General features: G+C 38.0%; 1 protein-coding gene across 3 annotated transcripts in view; it reads left to right on the top strand.

Annotated features, from left to right (window-relative positions):
• The window catches only part of MAGI3 (membrane associated guanylate kinase, WW and PDZ domain containing 3), a 233,105-nt gene that overhangs the window by 153,102 nt on the left and 52,396 nt on the right, over positions 1–27,607 (top strand). For all 3 annotated transcript variants that reach the window (XM_045999923.1, XM_045999914.1, XM_045999933.1), the window contains exons 3-6: positions 6,471–6,590; positions 11,499–11,708; positions 17,505–17,679; positions 20,784–20,863. In XM_045999923.1, coding sequence (XP_045855879.1) covers positions 6,471–6,590; positions 11,499–11,708; positions 17,505–17,679; positions 20,784–20,863 — 585 coding nt within the window. The remainder of the gene's footprint in view (positions 1–6,470; positions 6,591–11,498; positions 11,709–17,504; positions 17,680–20,783; positions 20,864–27,607) is intronic.

The raw sequence follows: 27,607 nt of genomic DNA, 5'->3' as shown, positions 1-27,607 counted from the left end.
CCAAGGACTTGTAAGTTTATAGCTGCCTTATGTATAGTGTCCCAAATCTGGAACCATCCCAATGTCCATCGTTGGTGAATGTGTAATCAAATTTTGGTATATCTGTACAACAGAATACCACTTAGCAAGAAAAGGATGTTGAACTAAAGTATGGATAGATCTCAGAAGCATCATGCTAAGTGAAACAGGCCAGGTACAAACCACTACTGGAATCAGTGTATGATTCTATGTATATGAGATTCTGTTAAACACAAAACTACAGTGACCGCTGATTAGCCACTGCCACAGGGACATAAGAAAACCTTTAGGAGCAATGAATCCCAAGACTTACAGAATTGTACTGCTGGAATTAGTGAATTTGATTGTAGGTCAGTTATATCCAAGTAGAGCGACCAACTAGATTCCCACAATTGTCTTCTTTTATATCATTAATAATTAGAAAATGAAAGTTTACAGAAAGATATTTACAATAGCATACAGGCAATTGAAATACCTAGAAATTAATCTCTAAAGAAGTGTAAAGACTTCTGCAAGATAAAATTAAGGGGTCATAAAGAAGATCTGAGTATACTGACCGATTTTTTGTTCCTGGATTAAAGATTCAATATGGTGAAGACAGGAGTTCTCAAATTGATTAATAGATTCATTCTAATCCCATAAAAATTCCAGCATTTTTAGCCTCTTTCTCTGATTCCAGGTTTGATATGGAAGGGCTAAAAATAGAAAAAACAAAATAGGTGGACTTGTTCTACTCTATACCAAGATTTATCATGGCAGTATAATAATTATAGCACCATTGGTAATAGTGCAGGAATGGTCAGTAGATAAACGGGATGGAGGAGAAAGCCCAATAACACCCAGTTTTATGTAGACATTTCTATATGAGATTTCTATGACAGAAGTGACATGCCTGATGAGAAGGGGAAATAATTGACTTTTCAGTAAGTGTGTTGAGTAGCCGTCTGGAAAAGAAGTTGGACTACTACCTCCCATCAGGCCGAAAAAGATCTGTTTTAGTGCACTAAAGTACTAGGTATGAAAGGCAAATTTGTGATGCTTTTAACAAAGAATATAGAATATCTCCATCCTTAGGAAGGATTTCCTCAGTAAGACACAGAAGCATTAGCTATAAAAGGAAGGATTCATAAATTTGAGTACAATAAAATGAAAAACTACTATCATTAAAAGACCATTAAAAAAGATGAAAAAAAAAATCACAGTGGGAGAAGATACTGTTTGTTGTGCTACAACATTTGTTTCTGTAACACCAGTAAGTTCATATATGATTGGTAAGTAGGTGGGATAATGATGTCAATTTAATGGAGGTAATATTGGTTCTTATTCCATTTTCCCTAGCAAGCTAATGTTTTGTGTTATTAAGTAGCAGCGAGTAAATAGAATATAGAGTTGAATGTTGCATGCACCGTGCATGGTGCCCATTCACCTTGATTTGGCCTCTGTTCTCAATTTAGACGTGTGCTTTATCTTAAAAATCATTTATTGCACTTTTTGCCTTTTCTTCATTATTCAGTAGCTCCGACCCACCTTATAACACTTTCTGTCAAGCTATATTTTATTTTTTTAAATTGTTACTTAAAGACAAAGTATTTTATTTACTCTGATATTTTTATTAGGAACTTAAAATATCTTTTTTAAACTGTCCTAGTATTTTTAACTGGGTTGTTAGTGATTTTACTAGGCTCTGGTTACAAAGTTGAAATAGATTTTGAGACGTCAAACCTGATGTATTTTCTCTGTAAGCTCTACTTGTTGGGGAACACAGTTTTACAGAAAGTACTGTTTCTAGAAAGTACTTTATAAAATTTTTTATGTTTTTTTATTAACATATAATGTATTCTTAGCCCCAGGTTACAGGTCTGTTTATTGCCGGGTTTACACTTCACAGCGCTCATCATATCACATACCTATCCCAATGTCCATAACCCAACCACCCTCTCTCTATAGAAAGTATTTTTTAAAAAAGATTTATTTATTCATTTTAGAGAGAGAGCACAAGTGGGAGGGGTCGAGGGAAAGGAAGAGAGAATCTTTTTTTTTTTTTTTTTTTTTTATTTATTTGACAGATCACAAGTAGGGCAGAGAGGCAGGCAGAGAGAGACAGGGAAGGAGGCTCCCTGCTGAGCAGAGAGTCCGATGCAGGTCTTGATCCTAGGACCCTGGGATCATGACCTGAGCTGAAGGCAGAGGCATTAACCCACTGAGCCACCCAGGCGCCTCAGGAGAGAGAATCTTAAGCAGACTACACTGAGCACAGAGCCCGCTGCAGGGCTGGAGACTATGACCCAAGCCGAAACCAAGAGTCGGATGCCCAACCGACTGTTCCACCCAGCCTCCCCCTTATTTCACATTTTTGTAGAAACTCCCCCTTTGCAACATATATCTGACAAAGGACTGAAGTGCTTTATCAATACTAAGCCCCAGTTATTTCACACTTTAATTTACTGTCTGCAATTGGATTATATCTTACAGTAGAGGGAATCTTTTGATTTTAATTGCCAGTTATTTTTTTCTTTTTTTAGTGGTGCATTTTGGAGGCTGTTAATTAGATTTGATAAAGTACTATAGTAAAGAACTACAAATCAAGCTTTAGAAGACAGGCACCCCAACAGGGAAGTGGCAAAAGCCTTGAACAGTCAGTTCACAACAGAAGAAATCTCTATGGCTAGTAAATATTTGAAAAAGAACGCGTGATCCCGTAAATCAGTTGCACATTAAATACATAGTGAGATGCCTTCACATGTTGGTGGAAGTTTAAAAACCTGACTACAAGTGTTAATGTGGACGTAAAAGGATGCATATGGCATGATTCTGTTCATATGAAGTTACAAAAGAGGCAAAACTAAGCTGTAGGAATGCATTATATAATTGGTAAAACAAACAACAAACATTTTAAAGAAGAATGGAAATCAGCATCACAAATGTCAAGATTGTGGGTACTTTTGGTGGTGGAGGAAGGAGAGATTTATGATTGCAGGTGTACAGGGGGGCTTTTGGTCTCCTGGTGATGCTCTGCTTCTTCACTTGGCTGGGTTTGCTTTATTATTAATTGTTAAACTTTACATATATGTCTTACGTACCTATCTGCATCTTTCAGGATAAAACACAAAAACGGGAATGATCAGTTACATCAAATGTTACTACTAGGTTAGGTATTAGGTATTAGGAGGTATTAGGTATTAGGAGGACTGAGACTTGAGTATTGGGCTAAGCAAAGTGGAGACCTCTGATGAACACAGCACATTGTCTCAGTGGAGTGGTGGGGCAGTGATCTGATTGGACTGGGCTTGAGAAGCAGGGAGAAAAGAGGAGTTGGAGACCATGAGTAAACAGAACTTGGAGGAATTTTTATGTAAAAAGAAATACAGTAGGGACCGGAAGTGATATAGAAGCTTTACATTAAATATATAGAGTATCAGGAGAATATCAAGATAAATTTTCTGGAATGCTGAAGGCAACAGGATAGGGTAGATTAGTAAGGAAAGAACTTTTTATATGTATGGGATTACACATTCTTGGAGAGAGGATGTGAAAATTTGTAAAACCTACATTGGTAAAGAATTAACATTTAAGCTCCTTTTAAGTCTTGGAAATATATATATGTGTGTTACACATAACATTTCATATCTGCTAATGGAAAGAATCATGAACATCATCTTGCTTAACACCGCTTTGCAGAAAGAGAATGAAGCTCAGAGGGATTAAGTGCTTGCTTAAAATTGTACCATTACTAACAATCCCCGACTAAAACAGAGTAGCTCCTGCCCCTCGGATCAGTGCTCTTTTTATAGTATTATCTATAATACAGTTTGCTCTTAAATTGGGTTTTTCAGGTTTTATATAATCAGTATATTTCATAGTGGAGTTTATTTGGATAATATTTCTGTTAGCCTTTGTTGAATAACAAATCACCCCAGAACGTAATGGCTTAAAATAACCATCATGCATTATTTCTCATGATTCCATGAGTTAGATGAGCTCAACTGGGATCACTTACGTGGCCGCAGTCATTGGCACCTTCACCAGAGTTAGAAGGGCTAAGATGGTCTCACTCACGTGTCTAGAATCTTGGTGCTATTTGTTGGCTGGGGCTCTCTCATCGTAGTGTAACCTGGACTTCCATACTTCATGGTGGAACCATTCCAAGAAAGCAAAGATGGAAGTCTAAACTCCTGAACCCGTACATCATCACATCCTCCGCATTAAATTTTTCAAAGCAAATCATAAATCCAGTCCAGATTTCAGATGAAGCAGCAAGCTGCCCATCTCTTGATAAGAGGACGTACAAAATACTGTGGCCATGTTTTCCTATCTATCATAGATAATTATAAATTTTAGTCATTAAATTTATTTTCCAATGTTAGTTTTTAGTTAATATGAAGCTAAAAGCTATTGATTTGGGGAATCTAACAATGTAGTTTAGCCAATGCATGAGAAAACAAATTTGACAATGACAAAAATATCTTAACAAAAGAAAGTTCTGTTTCGAGCTTTTTTATCCTTTGTGATACAAAACAGATAAAAGAAATTCTCATTTTTTAATAAAAAGTTGGGTAAGAACAAGGGGGAAAACTTACTGAATATAATCTCTGTTGCTTATAGTTTTGGCTAAATCATTTTCTAAGGTTGTTACTGTTTATGTTTTATTGTCTTTGTGGATTTTTTTCATGTTATAGAATATAATAGAATGTAATACAACTAAAAGGAGTTAATAATTTTCCATTAATTATAATATAGTATATTAATACACATATAATATGTATACTATATAATATTATTTCCAGATACTGTGCCAATTATATTTGTGTAACGTTTCATGTAATTTACTTGACAACTGTCTATATTGAGTAACTACTATGATTTCACTGTGTTAAGACTTGGGACTATTATTCTGAACCATGTAGACTTGATTCCTTCATGTTCCATCCCAGGAGGGAATCAGGGAAGGTTCTCTAAAGAAACTTAAGCCAGGAGGTAAAGGATGAGTAGATGTTAGCTGAGGAAAGAGTGGGAAAGGGAAGAGGAAGTCTTCCAGGGAAAGGGATGACTTGGACAAAGGCCTTGTGGAGGTAAGCAAGTTCAAGGAACATTAAAAGAACTAAAAGTCCCCCAAACAAACAAACAAACGAAAAACCAATTATGGCTAAAGCCTAGAATGTGAAAGGGGTGAGGCAAGAAAGAACCTGAAGAGGATTTTCATACTGAAAATCATGGGAGCATGATAGAGATTTTTTGTTCAGATCATTGTTTTGGAGAAGTCACTGGCTATAGTTTGGGTAAGAGACATAGCCAGGGAAGAATAAGTGTTGACCTTATGAGACCAACGTTACAGATCATACATAGTGATATGAATTAGGTGAGTGTGAGAATGAAGAAAAGTGTATAAATCCTAGACATACTGAGGAGATTGAATCAACCCGATTTACTGACCAGATGTGGAATGGAGAGAGGTACCCAAGATGGCAGACTCTCCGCCCTCTGGCATGGAGTACCATTAATGACTGGGGAGCGTAAGTGCAGGAACAGGTTTGAGAAGGCATTCTTGTGCAGGATTTGCTACAATATCCCAAATCTTGGGTCTCTTCTTTGTATTCTCTACTATTTGAAATAAAGTTTTCAGTATCAGTTCACAAAAATGTTGGTTCATATTCAGGAAAACTCAGTCACATGTAGCAATGCTGCCATAACCTGACTTTATACTTTTGACCTGAAAGATTTTACTTTAGTGTGAATTCCTTGATAGGAATTTGCTATTCTGTTGCCATAGTGTATTTCATTAAATAATGTACTTCTTAAATTTTTGAAATTACTTGAAGAGAATAATGGCTGAGAAGCAATATGTGAGTACCTATCTTAAGCCTTAAGCCTTTTATTCATTAAACTAAAATAATTTCATAATTAATATTTGTCCAAATTTTAAAACTTAAGTATGTTAAAAGAACTTTTAAAAACTTTTAAAAATCTGTTTTGATTTATACCAAGGATGAAAAAAATACATAAGGTAGCTTGATAAAAATGAAATCTGTATATACACCTGAAATTAATATTGTATGTCAACTATACTTAAATAAAAAAAAAAAGAATAACCATGTCCCAGAAAATATGAAGTCTTATCATTGGTGGATTTCTCTTTCCTTCAGATGTTAAGTAGTGATAATTGAGGTGATAGAAAGTTAGCTTCCTTTGACAGTAGAAATCTGTTAGTCTTTGTAGTTTGAATTTCATAGCTATCTGTAGATTATATTAAAGTATATTTAGTCATCCTACATTATTGTCCTACTTTCACCTAAAAACGTTGCCTAAAATTTTCTGATCCTCATTCTAGAAGGTACCATATATTCAGTAGTGTGTTTTCTCCTATGTGTTCTCTATACTATAGACTGTATTTATTTTCTATTCTCAATATTTCATAAGTTTAAAGCAACCTGTTTTTTTCTTGTTTTTTCCCTTAGGCACTACAAGGGCCCCCAGGGATGGGGAAGTTCCAGGGGTGGACTATAATTTCATTTCTGTTGAACAGTTCAAAGCACTGGAAGAGAGTGGAGCATTATTAGAAAGTGGAACGTATGATGGTATGTCCCCAAATACTGACAACAGCAGCAACCCAGGAAACTATCTGAATGGCTGGAATTACTTCAAAGGGAATTTGATTAGTAAAATATCATTTTTTTAAGTTGTTTTCTCTTCATCTTTGGGAATGTTTTCTTTTGGAGCCATATGTAATTTACAACCTAAAATGGGATTAAATAGTAAGCAGAAGCATTCCATCATATTATAAAGCTGATTGTGAAGAATATACTGGAACCCTTCAAACCAGACAGTTTGCATATTTTGTAGTAATTCATATTCATCATATGAACTCAACAAGTGTTTGTTGTTTGCTTTCTATTTGTGGCTAGGATTCCAAATGCTATGCACTTTAAATAATCTACAGTGTGGCTCTCTTGGAGAAAAGAGAATATAGATTGGGGGGAAAACAACAAAAATGGAATAATTAGTTTTCCTTTCATGTCTCTTCTCTACTCATTTCTAGGAAGTAGAGACTTAACTCAGTTTCAGTTTTTCAATGAAGCTGTGTTCCATCTTTTGTTCTCCCTTCCCTGGCACACTTGTCCACTCCCATAGCACGCTGTACTTCTCCGTCATGGCTTTCTCGTGCAGTGATAGTGACCTTTTTCACAAGCTTGGTGAAAGCCATATCACGGCTTTCTTAGTATCTTCAATGCCTAGAGACGGTTCAGTAGTGTTCAATAAACACTAACCTTGAATTCCACATATCCAAGTCTGCATCAGTGTTCTAGCCGAAAGAATAGTTCTTTGTAATTTCTCTTTAGCTGCACCCTGGGCTCAAAATGATGGAGTCATCATTTACTCCTTCCCTCTCCTTGGAGAGGAGGAGACAGACAGCTGTCTGTCACCAAATCTGGTCATTTCTTTCTCTGTAACAGCTTTCATGATACCGTTCTTTTCATTCTCACACCTCCTCACAGGCTCTGGACAAGCTCATGTCTGGGCTACTGCGGCTGTGCCTTCCCTCTGTCCAACCGACCTGCCCATTGCCGTCATGCTTGTCTTCCTGCAGTGCTGCTGGGCTTTGTCTGTCCTCTTCAGAGTCTCCCGAGATCTCCTTTTTGCCTTCTCATGTATGCTGTGGTTCATCTGCATTCTCACAAAATGTGTCTTGTGTGCATGCGTGTATTATTTGCATCAGGACTGTGCTCTCGATCTCATCCAGTTTTTAACTGTTCTCCGTTATTTCAGTGTTTCTTAGATTCATTCATGTCACTGCCCTATATTTACATGTAATCATTGCCTTTTAACCACTGCACAGTGCTCTGCTGCCTTCTACTGAACCCCTCTTCTAGTAACTGACTTCCAGATTGCTTCAAGTCCCCCCCACACCACCACAGATAGAGCCGCAGCATCCTCTCCCTCTAGACCTGTGTGAGGATGTCCCCTACCCAGGGCCAGAATCGTCGGGTGATAAGGTCTGCGAGTACTTAGTCTGATGAAGGAGTCGCGGCAGCTCCACCGCTGCATTCCTGCCAGCCGTGCTTGGGGGCTGGGTTCCTGTAGCACTGGAGGAAGGATTCCATGTCCTCACTGGCCTGCTCTATCATTTGGCCAGTCTGATGCTTGTAGAGTGGGAGCTCCTTTTAATTCTAGCTTCTCTGGTAGCCAGAGAGTTGGATATGCTTGTTGGTGTTTTGGACTTCTGCAAGTTGTCTTTTCATTTGTATCGTATATTTTTTTAAAAGTGTGATCTCAATCCACATTCCAATCCACAATCCGATACATTCCCTTTGGGCCGCATCTTGGCAATAGCTAGTAAATTTGAAGATAGGTATTTATTTAGATGTTTATTTATTTAGATTCCTTACTGGACACAGATATTTTCTCCCGTTTTGTCACTTCATATGCTTGTCCGTGTGTCTCTTTGTTAAGCAGAAATCCTTAATTTTTGTATGTCAGATTTATCACTGTTTTTCTTAGGGTTTGTGCTTTTGAAGTTTTGTTGAAGTCCTGCTCTGTCCCTAGACCACAAAGACATTCTCCTTCATTTTTCTCTGTTAAGTATAAGAACATGGGAGATGACAAAGTGGCATATTACATATTATTAATTGCCATGTGCTGAATTTAAAGGAAATACAAATTGAGGTAGACCATTTCACATATTATTAATTGCCATGTGCTGAATTTAAAGGAAATACAAATTGAGGTAGACCATTTCACACCCATAAGATTGACAGAAATTTTAAAGTCTAGTAATTGTGGGAAGTGGAAACTCCTGAATATTGCTGGCAGGAGTATAAAATGATACATTCCCTTTGGGCCGCATCTTGGCAATAGCTAGTAAATTTGAAGATGCACTTAACTCTTACCCAGAAGTTCCCTTTCTGGAAGCCTGCTCCAGAGAAGTCCTTGTCTATGTGCACATAGTCACATACCAGAATAGTCATTACAGCATTATTTGAAATAGGGAGAGAATGGAAACAGTTCTGTTTTAGTAGGGGAATTCATAATATTTACTTTAACTTGTTCATGAAAGTGGACTATTATACAGCAAATAAACTTGGATCTACATATATGAACAGGAACAAGTCTTAGAAATATAATTGTATAAAAGGAAAGTTATCAAAGAATATAGTACAGCATACTGTTTATAAAAAATATGAAATGTTAGAAAAACCTTTATGAACCTTTAATGAAAACAATGGTATTTATATATTATGTATGCATATGCATTCATCCTAATTGTACACAATGTGCAGGGAAATGACACATACCAACTCAGGGAGAGCATGGGAAGGACTGACAGGAAGTTAGGACCTTAATTGAACATGTGACCATGTATGTATGTCCTTAAACAGGGAGAAAATGGAGACCTGAGAGGAATCTAGCAGAAGCTAAATAAATAAATAAGTTTCTAATATAATTATCTGTGATTTTGTATGTATTTAAAATATTTGATAGTTGGTAGTTCTATTTGAAAAATGAAAAAAACCTTCAGGAAAGAAAAAAGGGGGGGACCCCTCCAAAACAGTTGCAAAAAGATGAAAACCTTTTTCTGTCATTAACTATAGTCAAGATCCACAGACCATGTCATTTTTATGCCTTGCTGTGTCTCAAATCTTGATATTTACCAACAATCAAGAAAAATAGACCCAATTTCCTTATAAGCAATGCTAGTTTTCTTTAAGTCCAATTAATTATGTTTAAATAAGGAAGCTGCCAGAATTTATTATGAAGTCCTAAAATCTTAATGATCGTGGGGGGCCATCAAAAAATCCTAAATTTGTCTGATTTCACCCTAGAAAACAGGTAAACTTCCTAGAGTGAGATAATAATTACTAAGACTACACAGTAAAATGTGTGTCTAATGTTGCTACTAAAACTACCATCCTTAGGGAAGGGGGATGTTTGATTTTTGTCATGGGATGTCCAGATTCCTGGGTAGCGTGATTGTTGGACACAATGCAGGAAAAATTGAGATCCTGGAGCATCCTGTTCCCCAACCAGACCTCTCTCTTTGGAATATTTCTGGGTTCTCCATCCCAGAGAAGTGTGAGCTGGCCTCTTTACTGGGTCCTTGATTTACTCTGGGCTAGAAAGTTTGCAGAGACCCTCTTGAGTCTGTTTTAATACAAATATTTGCATCCATCTGCCTGACAGGTAACTCCATTTCAAATGTGGACTTGGTAGCAAGGGAGTACTTGAGTGGGAGAGAGGCACGATGTAGTTGAAAATTTTTTTGGTTTGATTTTTTGGTTTGAATTTTTTGGTAGTTGAAAATTTTGATTGGTTTGGTTTGGTTTGATTTCAATGGTTTGGTCTTGAATATTTTAATGACAATCACCACCCAAAGTCAGATGTCCAAAGAATTTAACTTAATGCTTTTCCCACAAGGCACACATGGCTCAAAGTAAATTGATTTGTAGATTTGCCTCTGTATGGTGGTGAACAACCTATGTTTTTTTCATCAGCGACAAATAATTCATTATATACCACATTAATTTATTTTATGTGATGAGCATCTTAACTGCCTCTTTAGGAGTCCAGGAATTTGATTAGAAGGTGTGATTTAAAAAAAAAATAAATGAAAGAAGAGTGTGAGTATTTTATTTCCTAACTATATCTTTCGATAGCATTAGCATAGTGGCTAACAAAAGGTAGAAACTAGCAGGAGCCACAGATTGTTAATGTAGCTAGACCTTTCGAGTGGTTTTCCATTGTATTTGGCTCCCTACTGGGAACTGCATGACGAATTAAGATATTCAGTTGTTTTCATCCTACTCTGGAACATTTATTTTTACTGCGAAAATTCCTGATCTTCAAGACTTAGAATATTAAAGTATTTCTTGCTTTCCTGAGAGTAAGCCAATATTGAATTATGCTAATAATATCTCTATTTGTTCAATAAATTGTCAAATAAAATAATTAGAATGCTTAGAGAACCTAAAAATTACTTGTATATAAACAGCCTACATTTCAGCACACACTGGTTCTTAGCTTTATCCTTTACCCACATATTTCCTCATCTTACCAAAATAGTTCATTATGTTACACATCAGAACGAAATTACTTGAGTTCGTTTTCTCTTCTTTTACTCCCACTTCTTATGCCAATTAGTCTTACATGAGAGCATTGATGCATTTAAATTCACAAACCAGGCCTTAATTTAGAGCCCATGCAAAGCAAACCCTGTAGGAATAAATAATCTGTGTATATAAAGTCAACTTCCTATCCTTAGTACAAATAGTATTAAAAAGTTAGCATTAGAATATACATGGTGAAGGACACTTGAGAAATTAGTTCTTCTGTTTTCTTCCTCCTCCACTCCCAGGAGGAAGTGTTTGGGTTTCCTTTTGGCCATTCAGAAACCTTGGTATGAAACAGCAGGGCAGAGACATGGGATCATTTTGTTCTGACTCTCAGTTCAACATCAGTCCTTTCAGCTGCCGTTATTTTGTCCATTTCAGGAAACTTCTATGGAACTCCCAAGCCTCCAGCAGAACCCAGCCCTTTCCAGCCAGATCCCGTTGATCAGGTCCTCTTCGATAATGAGTTTGACACAGAATCCCAAAGAAAACGAACTACATCTGTCAGCAAGATGGAAAGAATGGACAGCTCTCTACCTGAAGAGGAAGAAGATGAGGACAAGGAAGCTGTCAATGGCAGTGGAACTGCAGGTTTGTAAATAGATGAACAACTTCTCATTGATCTTCCGGGTTGGCTTGAACATGAGACGGAACTGGAAGCAGTAGAATCTCTCCCAAAGCATGCGTAGAGCAAGTGATGCGATTCCAATTTTTTGTAAAAGGTTGTGGGTGGAATGAAGTGTGTCTCTGTCAACTGTCTTACAAGCTGAGGTGAGGTTGCACCAAGTGGCAGTTGTGATCAGTCCGTGATAAGCTATCATTAGAAATAACATAACCTGCCATGATCCCACTGCTTAAAAGATTTGAGGTTGGGGGAGATGAGAATCTGGTTGGCCTACGTCGTACTTTACAGGCTATGAACAAAATACAGTTTTAAGATACAGCTTCAACTAAAAATATGGCAATAAAAATTATCTGAAAGATGTGTTAGTGCTGTGTTGAGTTTAAATTCTGAACCACTAAAACAAAAATTTCTTTTTCTCTTATTTTTCATTAAACACAAAACCAACAGAAATTTAGTGGTGAAGAATCTTCCTTCGAGTACCCCCTAAAAAATGCGGTGGTTGCTTGGAAGACTCTTACCCTTTAATGGAGCAATAAGTAGGAAGCTACAGAAACTCAGTAGAACTAATTCCGGACTATTTATTATAATATGTTTATTCAAAACACTGCAAGATGAGCTTCACAAGAGCTGGAAGTTTTGCTTGTTTTGTTCATTGCTGTAATCCTTGCACCATAAACAGTGCCTGGCACAAAGTAAGAATGAAGAAAAATATTTCCTTGATACCCAGTAAATGGATGAATTTGATCACACCCCCACATTTGTAGAACCCATTACCATATTATTTTCCCAAAGCATCTGTGTTTTCTTTCATCAGCTACTAAAATTTGCTGTGTATATTGTATTTAATGTCTTAATATGTCCATTTGTGTCATCCTGTGGAGTGTGAGTCCTGTCTTACAGTCCTAACATCTCACATAGTTATGCCACATAATATGTTTGATGTTATATTAATTACCCCAGTATACTTGGGTGTAGAGACTGAAAAGAGGCCTGAAAAGGTTTAGGTGAATTCAGTCTTTTTTTTTTTTTTTTTTTTAAATTTTCAGCGTAACAGTATTCATTGTTTTTGCACCATACCCAGTGCTCCATGCAATACGTGCCCTCCCTATTACCCACCACCTGGTTCCCCCACCTCCCACCCCCCGCCCCTTCAAAACCCTCAGGTTGTTTTTCAGAGTCCATAGTCTCTCATGGTTCATCTCCCCTTCCAGTTTCCCTCAACTCCCTTCTCCTCTCCATCTCCCCATGTCCTCCGTGTTCTTTGTTACGCTCCACAAATAAGTGAAACCATATGATATTTGACTCTCTCTGCTTGACTTATTTCGCTCAGCATAATCTCTTCCAGTCCCGTCTATGTTGCTACAAAAGTTGGGTATTCATCCTTTCTGATGGAGGCACAATACTCCATAATGTATATGGACCACATCTTCCTTATCCATTCATCCGTTGAAGGGCATCTTGGTTCTTTCCACAGTTTGGCGACCGTGGCCATTGCTGCTATAAACAGTGGGGTACAGATGGCTCTTCTTTTCACTACATCTGTATCTTTGGGGTAAATACCCAGCAGTGCAATTGCAGGGTCATAGGGAAGCTCTATTTTTAATTTCTTGAGGAAGCTCCACACTGTTCTCCAAAGTGGCTGCACCAACTTGCATTCCCACCAACAGTGTAAGAGGGTTCCCCTTTCTCCACATCCTCTCCAACACACGTTGTTTCCTGTCTTGCTAATTTTGGCCATTCTAACTGGTGTGAGGTGGTATCTCAGTGTGGTTTTAATTTGAATCTCCCTGATGGCTAGTGATGATGAGCATTTTTTCATGTGTCTGATAGCCATTTGTATGTCTTCTTTGGAGAATTGTCTGTTCATATCTTCTGCCCATTTTTTGATATGATTATCTGTTTTGTGTGTGTTGAGTTTGAGGAGTTCTTAGAATTCAGTCTAATTCTTTAGGGGTATTTAGTTAAGGGAAATCATCACACAGTACAGCCTTTTGATGTTGATATCAGCTTTGTTCTCCCACCAAGTGAAATCTGTTAACATTTTTAAAATGTTTAAGACTGGGACTAAAGACCATAAATCTCTCCCAAGGTGGGAATTTACATATTCTCATTTGGGGTGGGGGGGTGGGGGGGGAGATGATTCTCTTTTTACTTCCTAACGCGGAGCTTCTCAGTGACCACTGCAGTTCCTTCGGAAGGAAACCTCTCTGTGATCTGCATAGCTTTATGTTTGTCATGCAAGCCCGTGGTTAAACCAGAGGTTACTAACTTTTTGCTGGTGATATTCAAAGGACGAGTATCCAAGAGTGGGAGGCAGTTTGTATTGTATGTGGGCACTTCCGCTGGATTATATATTTCTTTGTAAGAGAAAATATCCACACTATTTTAACGAAAACAAAACAAAACAAAAATACAGGACTAAAAGCCCTTGGTCTTTTCTGAATAAGTACTAACTCTGTTGTTAACTTACTGAAAGCTGTGGAAATGTGCTTTGTGTGTTGCTTTTGGGGACTAGAATTCCTGCCTTGAAAAATCAGAAAATTGTTGGCAATGGAAGGGGAAGGGGATAGTTAAAGAATAATTTGTATACACCAGTATGTGTATTATTTTAGATCTTGCTGAAGAATTCATCTGAGAATGCTAATATGCCCACATAGGAAGACATAGTTTATACAATAATGCTAAAACTTTTTTCCAAGTGTTGATTGTTACATAAACTGTATTTTCAAGTCGTTGGCTATTAAGCAAACTCTCACACAGTCACTTCAACTGTGTTCAGACAAGTATGAGAGATAATATAGTTGCTTTTGTTTTCCTCCAACGTACTTCTGTCCCAGGATTGTGACTCCCTTCCAGATTGATTTACAGATTGGGTGCCTTTTAATTTCTGTCACTTTTTCTGCTTGGAGAATGAGTCGTGTGTTTTATTCTAGCTACGCATTCAACAAATAGTTATTGAGCACCTGCCAGGCCACTAAGTGCTAGGCATTTTTCTAACAGCTAGGAATAAAGCACTGACCAAAACAGACAAAACTCCTGTCTTCATGAACTTTGCCTTCTAGTGGGAGAGAAGGAATTATCCAACATGAATCAATGACATATGGCATATTAGAGAGTGCTAACGAGAAAAAGCAGAGGAAGAGAAGGATAAAAAGTGGTGGTGGCCAAAGTTTGTGGTTTTAGATAGAATAGCAGGAAGGATCTCACTGAGAAGAGGACTTTGAAAGAAGCGCTGGTATAAACTCAAAATATCTGGGAGGAGAACATTCCAGCTAGAGGAAATTTTAAGTACAAGTGCCTTGATGGGGAGCATGCCTGGAATAGTCAGACAAAGGCAAGGAAACCAATGTAGTTGGATTCAGTGTGGACAATGCATTATATGTGGTTGGAGCAGAGGGATAGAAGGAAATAGAACGACGACCAATGAGATCAGTCAGATAGTGATTGGGGGGCATGTGGAAATGCATATTATGTGGGATCTTATATGTCATTGGAAGAATTTTGCTTTTTAAAAAAAGAATTCTGCTTTTTATTCTGAGAAGAGAAAGCTTTAAAGGGTTTTGAGTAGAAGAGTACCATGATAAAACAGATTTTAAGAGGCTCGTTCTGGCTACTGAATTGAAAATGGGCAGTAGGAGGGCAGGCATAAACAGCAATACTAGTTAAGAGGTTATTGCAGTAATTTACACGAGAGATAGTGGTTTGGACCTGATGAAATCATGACAGGGAAGTGGCCTGAGCCAGTAACATTTGCTGAGACTGGATTTGAGGTCTGAGAGCGCAGGGTCAAAGATCACTTCAGGGGTTTTTAACTTGAGTATCCAGAAGAATGGAGTTGCCTTTATTGAGATGAGGTAGATTGTTGTCGTTGTTGTCTTTTTAAAGATTTTATTTTTTTATTTGACAGAGAGATCACAGGTAGGCCAGGAGGCAGGCTGAGAGGGAGGGGGAAGCAGGCTCCCTGCTGAATGGAGAGTCTGATGCAGGGCTCAATCCCAGGACCCTGAGATCATGACCTGAGCCGAAGGCAGAGGCTCAACCCACTGAGCCACCCAGGCACCCCGAGATGAGGAAGATTGTAAGAGGAGTCAGTTTGGGTTGGAAAAGTGTAGTAGGAGCTCCAGTTGGGATATTTTAAACTAAATTTGAGGTGCTTGTTAGACATCCAAATGCAAATATCCTGTTTGAAGTTGGATCTAAAGTCTTCGTCTGGTCTGAAGACGCCTGTTGGGACATCATCAGCAATACAGCATGTAGAGCAGTGAAACAGTCTGACTGAGATTACCAAAAGAGTAACTCTAGGAAGAGAAGAGGAAAGGTCCAAAGACTGAACCCTGGGAAGGTCCTCTACTTTGTAGAGCTCAGGCAGACTGAGAAGGCACCAGGAGGGTAGAGGGGCCTAGAAGCCAGGGGAAGAGAGTGATCAACTATGTCAGATGCCATCAATAGGTCAGATAAGATGGCTACTGAGAACTGATGGTTGGATTTTGCTTTGTGAATGAAACAGGGTCATCCGATGAGATTAGCAAGGAAGTAATGGTAGATTAAGAAGAGTATGAAACAGTTACCCAGGAGAGTGTCAGAGTGAACGGACTAAAGGAATTTCCTGTGACTGTCTTACACCATTATATGCTCTCTTGAGGTTAGTGATCACGAATTATGGACGAGTTATTGTAACCTGGGTCCAGCTGCATGTGCCAGCATAGAGTAGGTGGAAAGAGTTAAGCAGAGTTAGACTTCAGTCGGGCGCATATGCTGAAGTAAGTTTGAGGCAGAGAAATTTGTAGCATTTGCAAGGGAGCGACGATCGTGGCTGATCATGGAACTTAAGTTGCCTAAGTAGGGCGATGAGGACATGGCAAGGGCGCAGATGAGGGGTGAGGAGTGGTGAAAGGTAGTAAGTAGCAGTAATAGTGGATTATAGGACTTGTTTGGATAAAGGACAGTGGGAGTGGATGTACTATATGTAATGATATCTAAGTCCTCGTCTAAGATTCTGATTGCCCACAGTTTGGAGTCATTGTAAGTTTGAAGCTCATGAATTGTGAATTCCTAGACAGTAACCATATTTTAGTATTCTCACCTACCCTATGGACGCTGGGACTCTCAAAGGATTGTGCTGTCACCAACAGAGAATTCTATTTTAACAACCAGAAGTCTAGTGAGTGTAATTTTTTTAAAAACCTGTGTTATTTTAAAGGCCTGTGTTAAATGTGTGTGAGAGAGGTTTGTATAGCCGTTCAGAGCGTAGACCACCTAGATTTGAATCCTGACTTTGCTGTTAGCGGCTGTGTGACCCTGACTAAGTTAACCCCACTGTGCCTTAGTTTCTTCATCTACAATCTAAAACACACGTGTAATAATAAACCATCACAGGGCTGCTGTGAGGACCATGAGTTCATATATGTAAAGTGCTTCAAGTATAGCCTGGCCCATGAAAGGACCCCCTAAACCCCCCTGCAGACATTTCTGTAGGTCGCACACTAACTCACATGTATTCCTAATATTCCCAATTGATTCTAGTGTGGCTTTCGCTGCTTTCCCAGGCTGGCGTCAAAAGTGCTGTACTGGGTTGGTATCACTTAGCAGATGAAAAAAAATCAGTACATCTATTTGTTACCTCAAAAAATGGTAGCAGAACGTGGACATAATACACAAGGAAATTTGCATTAAACGTTTGGCATTTTGTTGGAAATGAGGAGAGCTGTTGGAAGGGAGTGTAACTTTACCTACTTTGTTCACTGCTCTGTGTTCAATGGCAGAAAACAGAGAGAGGCATTCTGAGTCGTCTGACTGGATGAAAACCGTCCCGAGTTATAACCAAACAAACAGCTCCATGGACTTCAGAAACTATATGATGAGAGATGAGAATCTGGAACCGCTGCCCAAGAACTGGGAGATGGCCTACACCGACACGGGGATGGTCTACTTCATTGAGTAAGCAAATGTCTGTATCTCTTCGAACATGCCTCGTCGCTGTGAGGCCTGTCTTCCCATTTCTTTATCCTCATTCACTTTGGTTTCTTTTGTCTTTCTTTAAAAAGATTTTTCATGCAAGTAATGTTGATTCTTTAATCTGATGACTTCCCTGGATGATATTTCATTTTTATTTGACTTGGATAAAGGAATCCTGTATTTGACTTATGGTTTTATAAAAAGAGGAGGATTAATAGCAGGTTTATCACTAATAATGAAACCTGTAGGCACAGAGGGTATTTTGGCTTGCTGTTTTTTTAAACTTTTGATAGGTAGTCCAATTTGCTGAGCATTTCAAGAATTAGCACCCTGTGGAGGGAGAGCATATTTATTATCTGAGCTGAATATTTTCTGTTCTAGATATATTCAGGCAATATAGTTGAATAATATGGGAAGGAAATATCACTGATCCTTAGACTCATTGGTACCATATAAACTGACAAACCCTAATTTATGAGAAAGCACTAGTAATGTAAATATAAATATATTTATGAAGCTATAGAATACCACATGTATTTGATCAACCTAAAATTTTATATGGTTTGCACCAGAGAATAATAATATGCCAGTAATTTTTTTGGAAGTTTCATTATGAAGCATTTTTATATTGTTATGCAACTATAATTCTCATCTTTAAAATATTTTGTACAGAGGCAGAATATGAATGTAGTGAAGTTATAGAATATAACAGGTAAATAACAATTAAAATATTAAGGGCCAGACACTACAGTCAAGGAACAAATACTTAAACATGAATTAGGGGTGGGAGGCTTGAATCTGTTTCCTCGTTTGGTCCCAAGTTCCACATCCTTCCCATAGACTGAGCCTCTTGCTTTTACCAAGTGGAATTACAGTATTTAAAAGACGTAGATTTTGTGTGCATTGTATCCTTTTTTCCATACATGGTACATAATTGATTATATTATACACGTGCATAAACATTAATGACAAGGACGATGCAAAACAGACAAAATCAGGTATACTTTTCTCTATGGACAATTTAAGGGGTTGTTCAAGGGTAACTTAGGCTTTTGACTTTCATTCTGATTTTAGCACTAAATCCCCAAGTAAGATGTGGAGTCATTAGAAGTGCTAGAGTATCTTCAGAAGCAAAGTACGAGACATTGAACCTGACAGTACTTTATACTGTAAATGGGGATAAGTTAGTAAATTATAGAGAGGGGATAGAATTTACAAAAGAAATACATTTATAGTTGAACATTGTTAAAATGCATGAAAGACCTAGATATAAGACCTGAAATCCTAAAACTCCTAAAAGAAGACACAGGGACAAAATTTCATGGCATTGAATTTGGAAAGGACTTCTTAGATATGACACACAAACTATAGGCAACAAAAAAATAGACAAATGGGACTTGATCAAACTTAAAAACTGTGCGGCAAGGGGAAGCAGTCAACGAGTGGGCAAACAGCCGGCAGAATAGGAGCAAATATTTGCAAACCCGTATCTGATAAGGGGTTTGTAACCACAATATAGCTGACTAGTATTTGCTGCTGTAGCTGAAGTATTTGAGCTGCGTTACTACTGCTGCTAAATCATGCCTCTCTAAGAAAATCTGTCTGTAGCCTTTAGCTATCATGTTTTGAGTCTAGCCCCTATGGACATTTCTTTACCTTGGGAAATATTGGGTAAAATCCTAGTAGATTGCCTACATCTGCTAACTTAGCAATAAAAATTTGGGAGCATTGGAACCAAAGTTAAGCTTTTCTCAAGTAACAATTTTGAATTTGGTTCAGCAAGATACATACATGATTTTTTTTTTTTCCTAACAATCTACATGCTGCTAAGCCTCTTTGGAGCCCTGATCCTTTTCATGTTGCTAAAATCGATTTAACTGGCTTGCGTGTGGAGAAATTATCTCTTTGACAGAGTGGATAACACAGACTTTCTAGAAACAATCCCAGTTTCTCCTATTCAGATTATCCATTATTCAGCATACAAAAGTGTTTCTACCACAATCTACCAGCTAGTATCATACCTGGCAATGTGTAAGAAAGGGATTGCATGGCCCGGAGTAGCTCAGGAATTAGAAAAGGCAGAGAAGGTACGATTAATTCCCTGAAGCCACTGGCTTAATTTCCTAAGAGTAATTAATATAAAAATTAGGGAGTTTATCTCATGGTAAAAACACCGATGAATGATACTTTGTTCACACTGTTATTCTCACACCACTATGATAATAACTTTAATTTACATTTCATTGTCTTCGGTATATTTTCCTCCATGGTGTTTTCTTTCTTTAATATCCTCGTGTTTCAGATGTTCGTACCGTACCGCTGTCTGTCTCCTCCGCAGTGTGATGGCTTTGTTTTAGCCTTGGTATCTGCTGCCTGGTGACAGTGCTCCTTGAAAGCACATGTGGCCTGCTTCATAAGAAGGAGTGTGTGTGAGGGGCGGGGTGGGGGGTGTCTTTCGGAGCTGCTACTTTTTTCTGTCCAGCATGTGATTCATAATTTGTAGAGTAGACTTTAACTGTACCCATGATTTTTACTTGCATGTTGCAGAAGGAGATACTTGAAGACTTTTTATTTTATGAAACTCTTTCATTTTAAAGAACCCTTTAGAAGGCAGGGGAATCGGTCTAACACTGTATCGCCAGCCATCAGCACAGTGCCAGGCAGCACAAGTACTCAAGAAATAGAAGGTTTTTTGAAGGGAGGGAGGAAGGAATTCTGCCAGCAACCAAACAAGGTCTTCAAGCCAGCTTTTTCAACCAGATAATGCACAGTATGGGGCTATGTGCCCACCCTTTGAAATATTTTTGACTGCTTAAATCAGTGTCTGTTATTATGTTCTTGGAATTTTACCCCTTCTTTAGAGTCTTCTCCCTCAAATTAGTGCCTCTAGCATTGCCTTCCCTCTCTGGCAGTTTTGAAGGAGCAGATTGAGAACAATAGAGTTATTGAATCAGAGGTGTACAAACAGCCTGTAGGAGAGAAAGGTGCAAACATCATATACCTTTCAGTCACTTTTAATCTTTGCTTTTGAAATACTTTCCTCCCTCTTTATTTGACTGTTTCTAATTGAAATCTTTATTCTGCAGCCACAATACCAAGACAACCACCTGGTTGGATCCTCGTCTTTGTAAGAAAGCCAAAGCCCCTGAAGACTGTGACGACGGAGGTAGAGATTCAGAAATCTTTTATGCTGTACTTACTCACTTAATCCCTTCTTGTTCTTCTTGCTTAGACAGTGAGTTTTCATAAACCCTAAACAAACCATAATGTGCCTAAGCCCATAAGCAGCGGGTGGATATCATACTTGACTGACTCTGATAATTATGTCATTGCATCTAATTTTTTTTTAAAGATTTTATTTTTTTATTTATTTGACATAGAGAGATCACAAGTAGGCAGAGAGGCAGGCAGCGGGGGTGGGGGGTTGGGGGAAGCAGGCTCCTTCTGAGCAGAGAGGCTGATGCGGGGCTCGATCCCAGGACCCTGAGATCATGACCTGAGCCAAAGGCAAAGGCTCAACCCACTGAGCCACTTAGGCGCCCCCATTGCATCAAATTTTATGAAAGATTTTATTTCTCTCTTTTTGAGAATCCTTGTTAAGAGTCTTACTAAAAGTAAATTGCCCTTTTGCACATTTGTTTTAAAGACAAAGTTTTCAGTTTCTAAATCAATCTTTTAATAAATTAGATACATTCTTACCCACAGGGTAGCCTCATCATGGCTATTGAACCTTTAAAAATATATTTAATTTAGTATCACTAGTATAGGTGCGTTAGTATTTATGGCTAAGCTTTCATTTAGAGCATCAGTAGAAATTCAGTGAAAGTCTCCAATATACCCCACCCTCCCATCCCTACCCACATACAGTTTTTACTGTTTAGTAGAAAAATTTCTCTAAGGATTTTTAGTAATGCTTATCTGTCTTATGTATTATACCATTTTTAATAGTATAGTCTTACACATAAATACAGACTATACCCCAACCAAAATTGTTTGCTACATCTTCTTGAATATAGAGTGAAGGTGAATAAAATTTGAATTCATTTTGTATCACTGATCAGAAATTATTTACCTTGGTTAAAAAATGAATGGCTGCGAATGAGTTTCAGATAGGCCTCATATAGACTAAACTCCAATCTATTAAAAAAATTAAACAATTTATACATTTTGTTCCACCTGATTGCAATATTAAGATTGTTTTCTAGGAACAGCCAATTGGAAAATGGAATTATTTTAAAATCGTTTGCCATGATATTTTAAAAAAATGAGATACCTTGGCGGAAATCTACTGAAAGATGCAAAAGACACACTGAAAACTACAAAATATCCCTGAAAGATATTAATGAAGACTTGAAATAATTGAGGAGATACACTATGTTCACAGATTGAATGACATAGTACTGTTAATGATGTTCATTTTCCTTAAATTGATATCTAGATTCAGTACGATCCCAATCTAAATCCTCTGAGTCTATCTTGAAGAACTTGGCAAGCCAATTCTAAAATATATCTAGCTCCAGTTTGCCAGATAACTGTCCTTAAAAGGACAAAGGTAAAGGATGGAGGCAACCAGATTTGAAGAGTTACTATAAAGCTCAATAACCAAGACAGTGTGGCATTGACATAAGGGTAGACAAGTAGATCACTGGAACAGAATAGAGAATCCAGAAATAGATGCACACATATGTGGTCACTTAATCTATAGCCCAGGTGCCAAATCAATTCAGTGAGAAGAGGAGGATCTTTAACAAATGGTGCTGGCAGAACTGGGTGGATATTCATAAGGAAAAATGAACTTCAGCTATACCTCATTCCATACACAGAAATTAATTTCAGGTGGTTCAAAGACCTAACCATAAAAGCTAGAACCCTAAAGCTTTTAGCGGAAAATTTAGGAGAATAACTTCCTAACTGCAGGATTAGCAAAGATGTCTTAGGCCACAAAAAGTGTGAACCGTGAAAGAAAAACTTGATAAATTGGACTTAATGAAAATTTAAAATTTTTATTCATCAAAAGTCACCATTAAGAAAATGGATAGACAAAGTTGTAGGCTCTGTGATATGTATCTGACAAATGAATTATATCCTGAATCTCTAAAGAATGGTTATAACTCATTAATAAGACAAACAAAAATTTTTAAATGGGCAAAATGTTTAAATAGACATTTCACCAGGGAAGATCTACAAGTGCCCAGTAACCTCTAGAACAGATACTTAACATCATTAGTCATTGAGGAAATGAATATTAAAACCACAGAGAGATGCTGCTTTATATCCACTAGAGTAACTATAATCAGAAAAGACAGATACTAACAAATGTTGGTGAGGATAGGAAGAAATGGTAACCCTGATGCAGTGCTGGGCAGAACATAAGTGGTACAGCTGCTTTGGAAAGCAGTTTGACAGTTTCTTAAAGGTTAAATACAAATTTACCCCATCACCTAACAATTCCAGTGTTAATCATCTACTCAGGAGGAATGAAAACATATGTCCACACAAAGACTTGCCTGTAAGTATTCATAGTATCACTATTCATAACAGCCCCAAAGTGGAAACAGTTCACATGACCACCAACTAATAAATGGATAAATAAAGTCATCCAGTGGAATACTATTCAGCAATAAAAAGGAATGAAATAGTTTACATATAACGACATGAGCAAATCTCAGTGTGTTGTGCCAAATGACAGACAGCAGACCCAAAAGACCAACTACTACAGGATTCCATCTATGTGAAGTGTCTGGAATAGGCAGATCTATAGAGACAGAAACACAGATAAGTAGTGGTTGCCCAGTGGTGAGGATGGGAACAGAGATTAAATGGCTGGGGAGCTTACTGGGGTGATAGAAATGTTTCAAAACTGGATTGTGTTGATGGTTGCACAATCCATTAAATTATAAAAACTCCTTGAACACTTAAAACAGATTAATTTTATAATATGCAAAATATACCTCAATAAGGTGGTTTTTCAAAATGGCCAAAGAACTTGGATACTTCACCAAAGAAAACAGCAGAATGGACAGGAAGGACCTAAAAAGGTTCTCATCATCATTAGCCATCACTACAGTGAGAGGCCATTCACGCTCCCTGGAAGGGCTAGAGTCAAAGGCTAGGGAGATCATAGAGCATCTGGGAACTTTTACTTGTAGGTGGGGATGTAAAATTATGTGAACATTGTGGAGAACTTTGGGCAGTTCCCATGAGGCATTGTCTCAAGAAAAATGAAAGCCCATTTTCCCCAAAAGATTCTACCTGAGTGATCACGACAGCCATATCCATAACTTAAACCTGGAGACATTCCAAATACCCATCAGCGGAAGAATGGATAAACACTTTTTGGTATATTCATGCAGTGAAATACTACTCATCAGTAAGAAGAAAAAACTGTTAAGAAACTTGCTGAATAGAAGGAGCCAGACACAAAAGAATGGATACTCACCCATTAAAGTCTGAGAACAGGCAGACTCTGTCTATGCTGATAGAAGTTGGAAAATGAGGTGGGGGAATGGGGAGGTTGGTGAATTGAAATAATTCTCTGGAATGATGAATATGTCCTCCACCTTGTTTGGAGTGGTGGTTAGGAAGGCACATGCAATTGTCAAAACTCATTTTTTTTTTTTAAACTGAACGAGCACTTAAGATCTCTCTGTTTTGCTGGATGTTTGTAAGATAACCACCCTTTTCTATACGGCTTTCATCAGTAAGTTCCATATGGTGAAATCGGCCACTGTAAAGGTAAACTCGAATAGGTAATACCAGAGAATTTGATTTTCTGAAGTGGGTGAGTGTGGTGTTTGACTTCTCAGGTACATCTCTGTTGCTGCTCTTCATGCCTTTTCCTGCACGCTGATTGTTTCATTCTCCTCTGTTGCCTTTTCCTGTTTCCGTGGTAGAATGTGTTTATTGTCAGAGCTCTAACTATTAATTTACTATAGCTGGCCTCCTTTTTGAATCTCTACTGTGGTCCTCTTTTGAATTCTATTTTTGTATTTCCTACTGCATTTGAGACTTTTTAAATTTTTTAATTTATCTTTCTTTATGTTTTAATTTTAAAACATAATTTGTATGAACTTTATCTCCGTAAACCAAAATCACGTACTTTAAAAAAAAAAAAAAGTGCCCTAGTAGCACGTCTAATACACATATTTAAAACTAAACTGACATCTTTCTCCTAGAGGCACCCCATCTCTCTTTCTGTCATAGGTACCATGCTCACAGTCCCCGGGCCAGGTGATCAGAGACATATCTGCTTCTTCCTCTCCTCTTGCTCTATTCCCTATACAGTTAGAACTTATTTTTCATAATTTCATAATGTTCCTACTGGGGCAAAAAACTAAGTTTCTCTCCTATTTTACATATAGATTGACAACGCGCTCTTTCTCGTTCTGTATGTCAGATGATCGTGCACCGTACCCTGAGTGTCTTGGGGGGGAAATGGACATAGCACCATTACATTTGTCAAGGGCACGCAGTAAGGTTTTATAGTTTATTTGTGCCCAGTTAAGAGAGTATATAGACTTTGTTATTTAGTTTTTAATTCCACAACTGAAATGAGGCTTAAAAGATTTCTGCAAAGATACCGCCTGTTGAAGATAATACAAATATGCAAGCCCAAACGAACAGTAAGTAAACAGCAGAGCTGGTACTTCCTATACCTCATGTCAGCTTTTTAAAACCACATTGAGGTAAAACCGTGATAATCATTCATTTCATCTTTATCTCTTTTTTTTTCTGTTTTGTGTGTGCTTTATTATGTACATAGTAGTAGTGTGGGACACACATTTTTATGGATAACCATATACATCTTGAAGTACATGTTAAATGTTTTGCTGATAAGGCTACATGATCAAAAACCTTTGGCCACATTGGCTCTGACTCTTTCTGGAATATAACTGTCTTACACCTCTCCCTTGCTCAGATACCTATAATGGCTCCCTACAGTCAGAGAATAAAGTCTAGTTTATAGTTGAATTATATTCTGTATTTCTTTTTTGAAGTATTTTCTTTCTTTCTTTTCTCCCAAATATTTTCATGTCACAACTATGACACATTTTTGTCTTTGCCTCTGCCAAGTGCCCATCTCTTTAGCCAGGAGCAAGCCTCACTCCATGTCCACCTGGCTCAGACCTGCTTCTCTTCCTAAGCTCAGTTCTAGAGTCTAATTTCTTTGTCGCCTCGTCTGTCATTCTCTGCGGAACAGAATTAGGCGTTCTCTTCTCTGCGCTCAACAGTGGCACAGGATATATTTCTCCTGGAGCATGTATCACATTACAGAGGAACTAGATGCATATACTCTGGAAGAGTGATGATTTGGTCTTCCTTATCTACCTATCCCTTCAGTAGAGGCTGACATGTTTGGAGGGAAGGGAACAAGCTACTCTATCCCCCAGATTATTTCAGTCTCCTTGAAATTATGTTTTAATCTCTATGAAGCTGTGGGCCAAGGCCATGAATAGTGAGTCTATCTTTGTTCACCTATTGGGAGTCAATAGAGAAATAAGACCCAGGAAGCAGAGGGCTGGGTTAGAATGGGAGTGGGTGAGTGGACATGGCTTTAGCTCTGCACCTACGTAGGCTTACTGGTGTTTTACCCCCATAGGAAGCAGCCTTCAGCACTCAGTCTCTGGCCTCTGATCAGCTAAGGCCCCTCCCATAAGGCAGGCCTAGCACATCAGACCAGACTGTACTGTCTGCGGGCAACAGTGAGGGAACTCAAGAGGCCCTGAGCCAAGCTGATTTCATGTCTAAAAGTCTCCAGTCAGATAGGATAGACTTTCTTCCTTGGAGAAGAAAGGAAAGGGGCTCAGAGAAAGTGGACTGTTTCTCCCATTCTCTCCCCTCTGTGGAAATTTGAAAAGTTGAATGAGTGTGTCCCCCTCATGCAATTTACGTCAAAGGTGACAGTATGTCTTGGTTGGCCCAGAACTAACCCAGCTTATACCTTTTGTCCCAGCATAATTAATCAAAGTGTCTCCTTTTACTCTCAGAAAAGTGGGCAGTACATTATATGGTCATCCTAATTATATCTTTAAGATAGAGCAACCACAGGTGCATTTAGTATTCTAAGAATGTTCAAAACTTTTTGATAGAAAGGCTACTTTCCATCCTCACAACTGGGTAGGCCTTCCTCAGGTCACCTGTACTTACTATGGGAACCCCACAGTTGCGACCCCTGAGCCTATTTGATGCTCAGCCAACGTTACCACTTCTACTGTGCGCTCGGTCTCCTCCCTGAATGGCGGAAATGGCCCCATAATACACTATTTCCCTCTACACTAAATCTGACTTACACTGGTGTTCTCCATTAGTGCTTTGCAGAGTAGATGCTCAATAAGGGATAATAATAATGAAGATATTTTAAATGTAAGTTTTTGTAGTTTAAGATGTTTATTGCTTGTATTCTGCTAAACGTTGAAGATCTTCTAGAAAAACCTTAGTTTCTAAAACTTGCCCTTTTCCTTCCTAGTCTTTTGATATCCAGAACCTAACTGTATCTTGATGGTATATCCAATGGTTTAATTGATGTACATATCTACCTTCATTCAGCTAAAATAAGTAGTGCTTTGGTTAAATAGTTATCTTAAAAATACAACATCAGGAATCCATTTCATACCCAGATCACTTCTTTTATAATGAAAGATTTCATTTTTACTAAGGCTTAAAAATACTAAATGCTGATGGTATTGTGGAGCTGAGGGAATGATAAAAAAAGATTTATCAACTGACTACTGCTCCACAATGAGAAAGCAATTGCAATTCATATATTTAAATAAGAAAAATATTATCTGGGCAAGAGGAAACAAAGATAAATTCATGGGCTGTAGAACCAACCAGCTGCTTAATACTGCCAGAAATGGTTTTGGGGAGAATGCTTTGGCTTCCAGCCCTGAAAGATATGGTGTTAGGTCTT

Source organism: Meles meles, chromosome 1, assembly GCF_922984935.1.
Source record: "Meles meles chromosome 1, mMelMel3.1 paternal haplotype, whole genome shotgun sequence".
NCBI classification, from domain to species: domain Eukaryota; kingdom Metazoa; phylum Chordata; class Mammalia; order Carnivora; family Mustelidae; genus Meles; species Meles meles.
The sequence above is the reverse complement of the archived record's forward strand: the minus strand, read 5'-3'. Positions and strand labels throughout refer to the sequence as shown.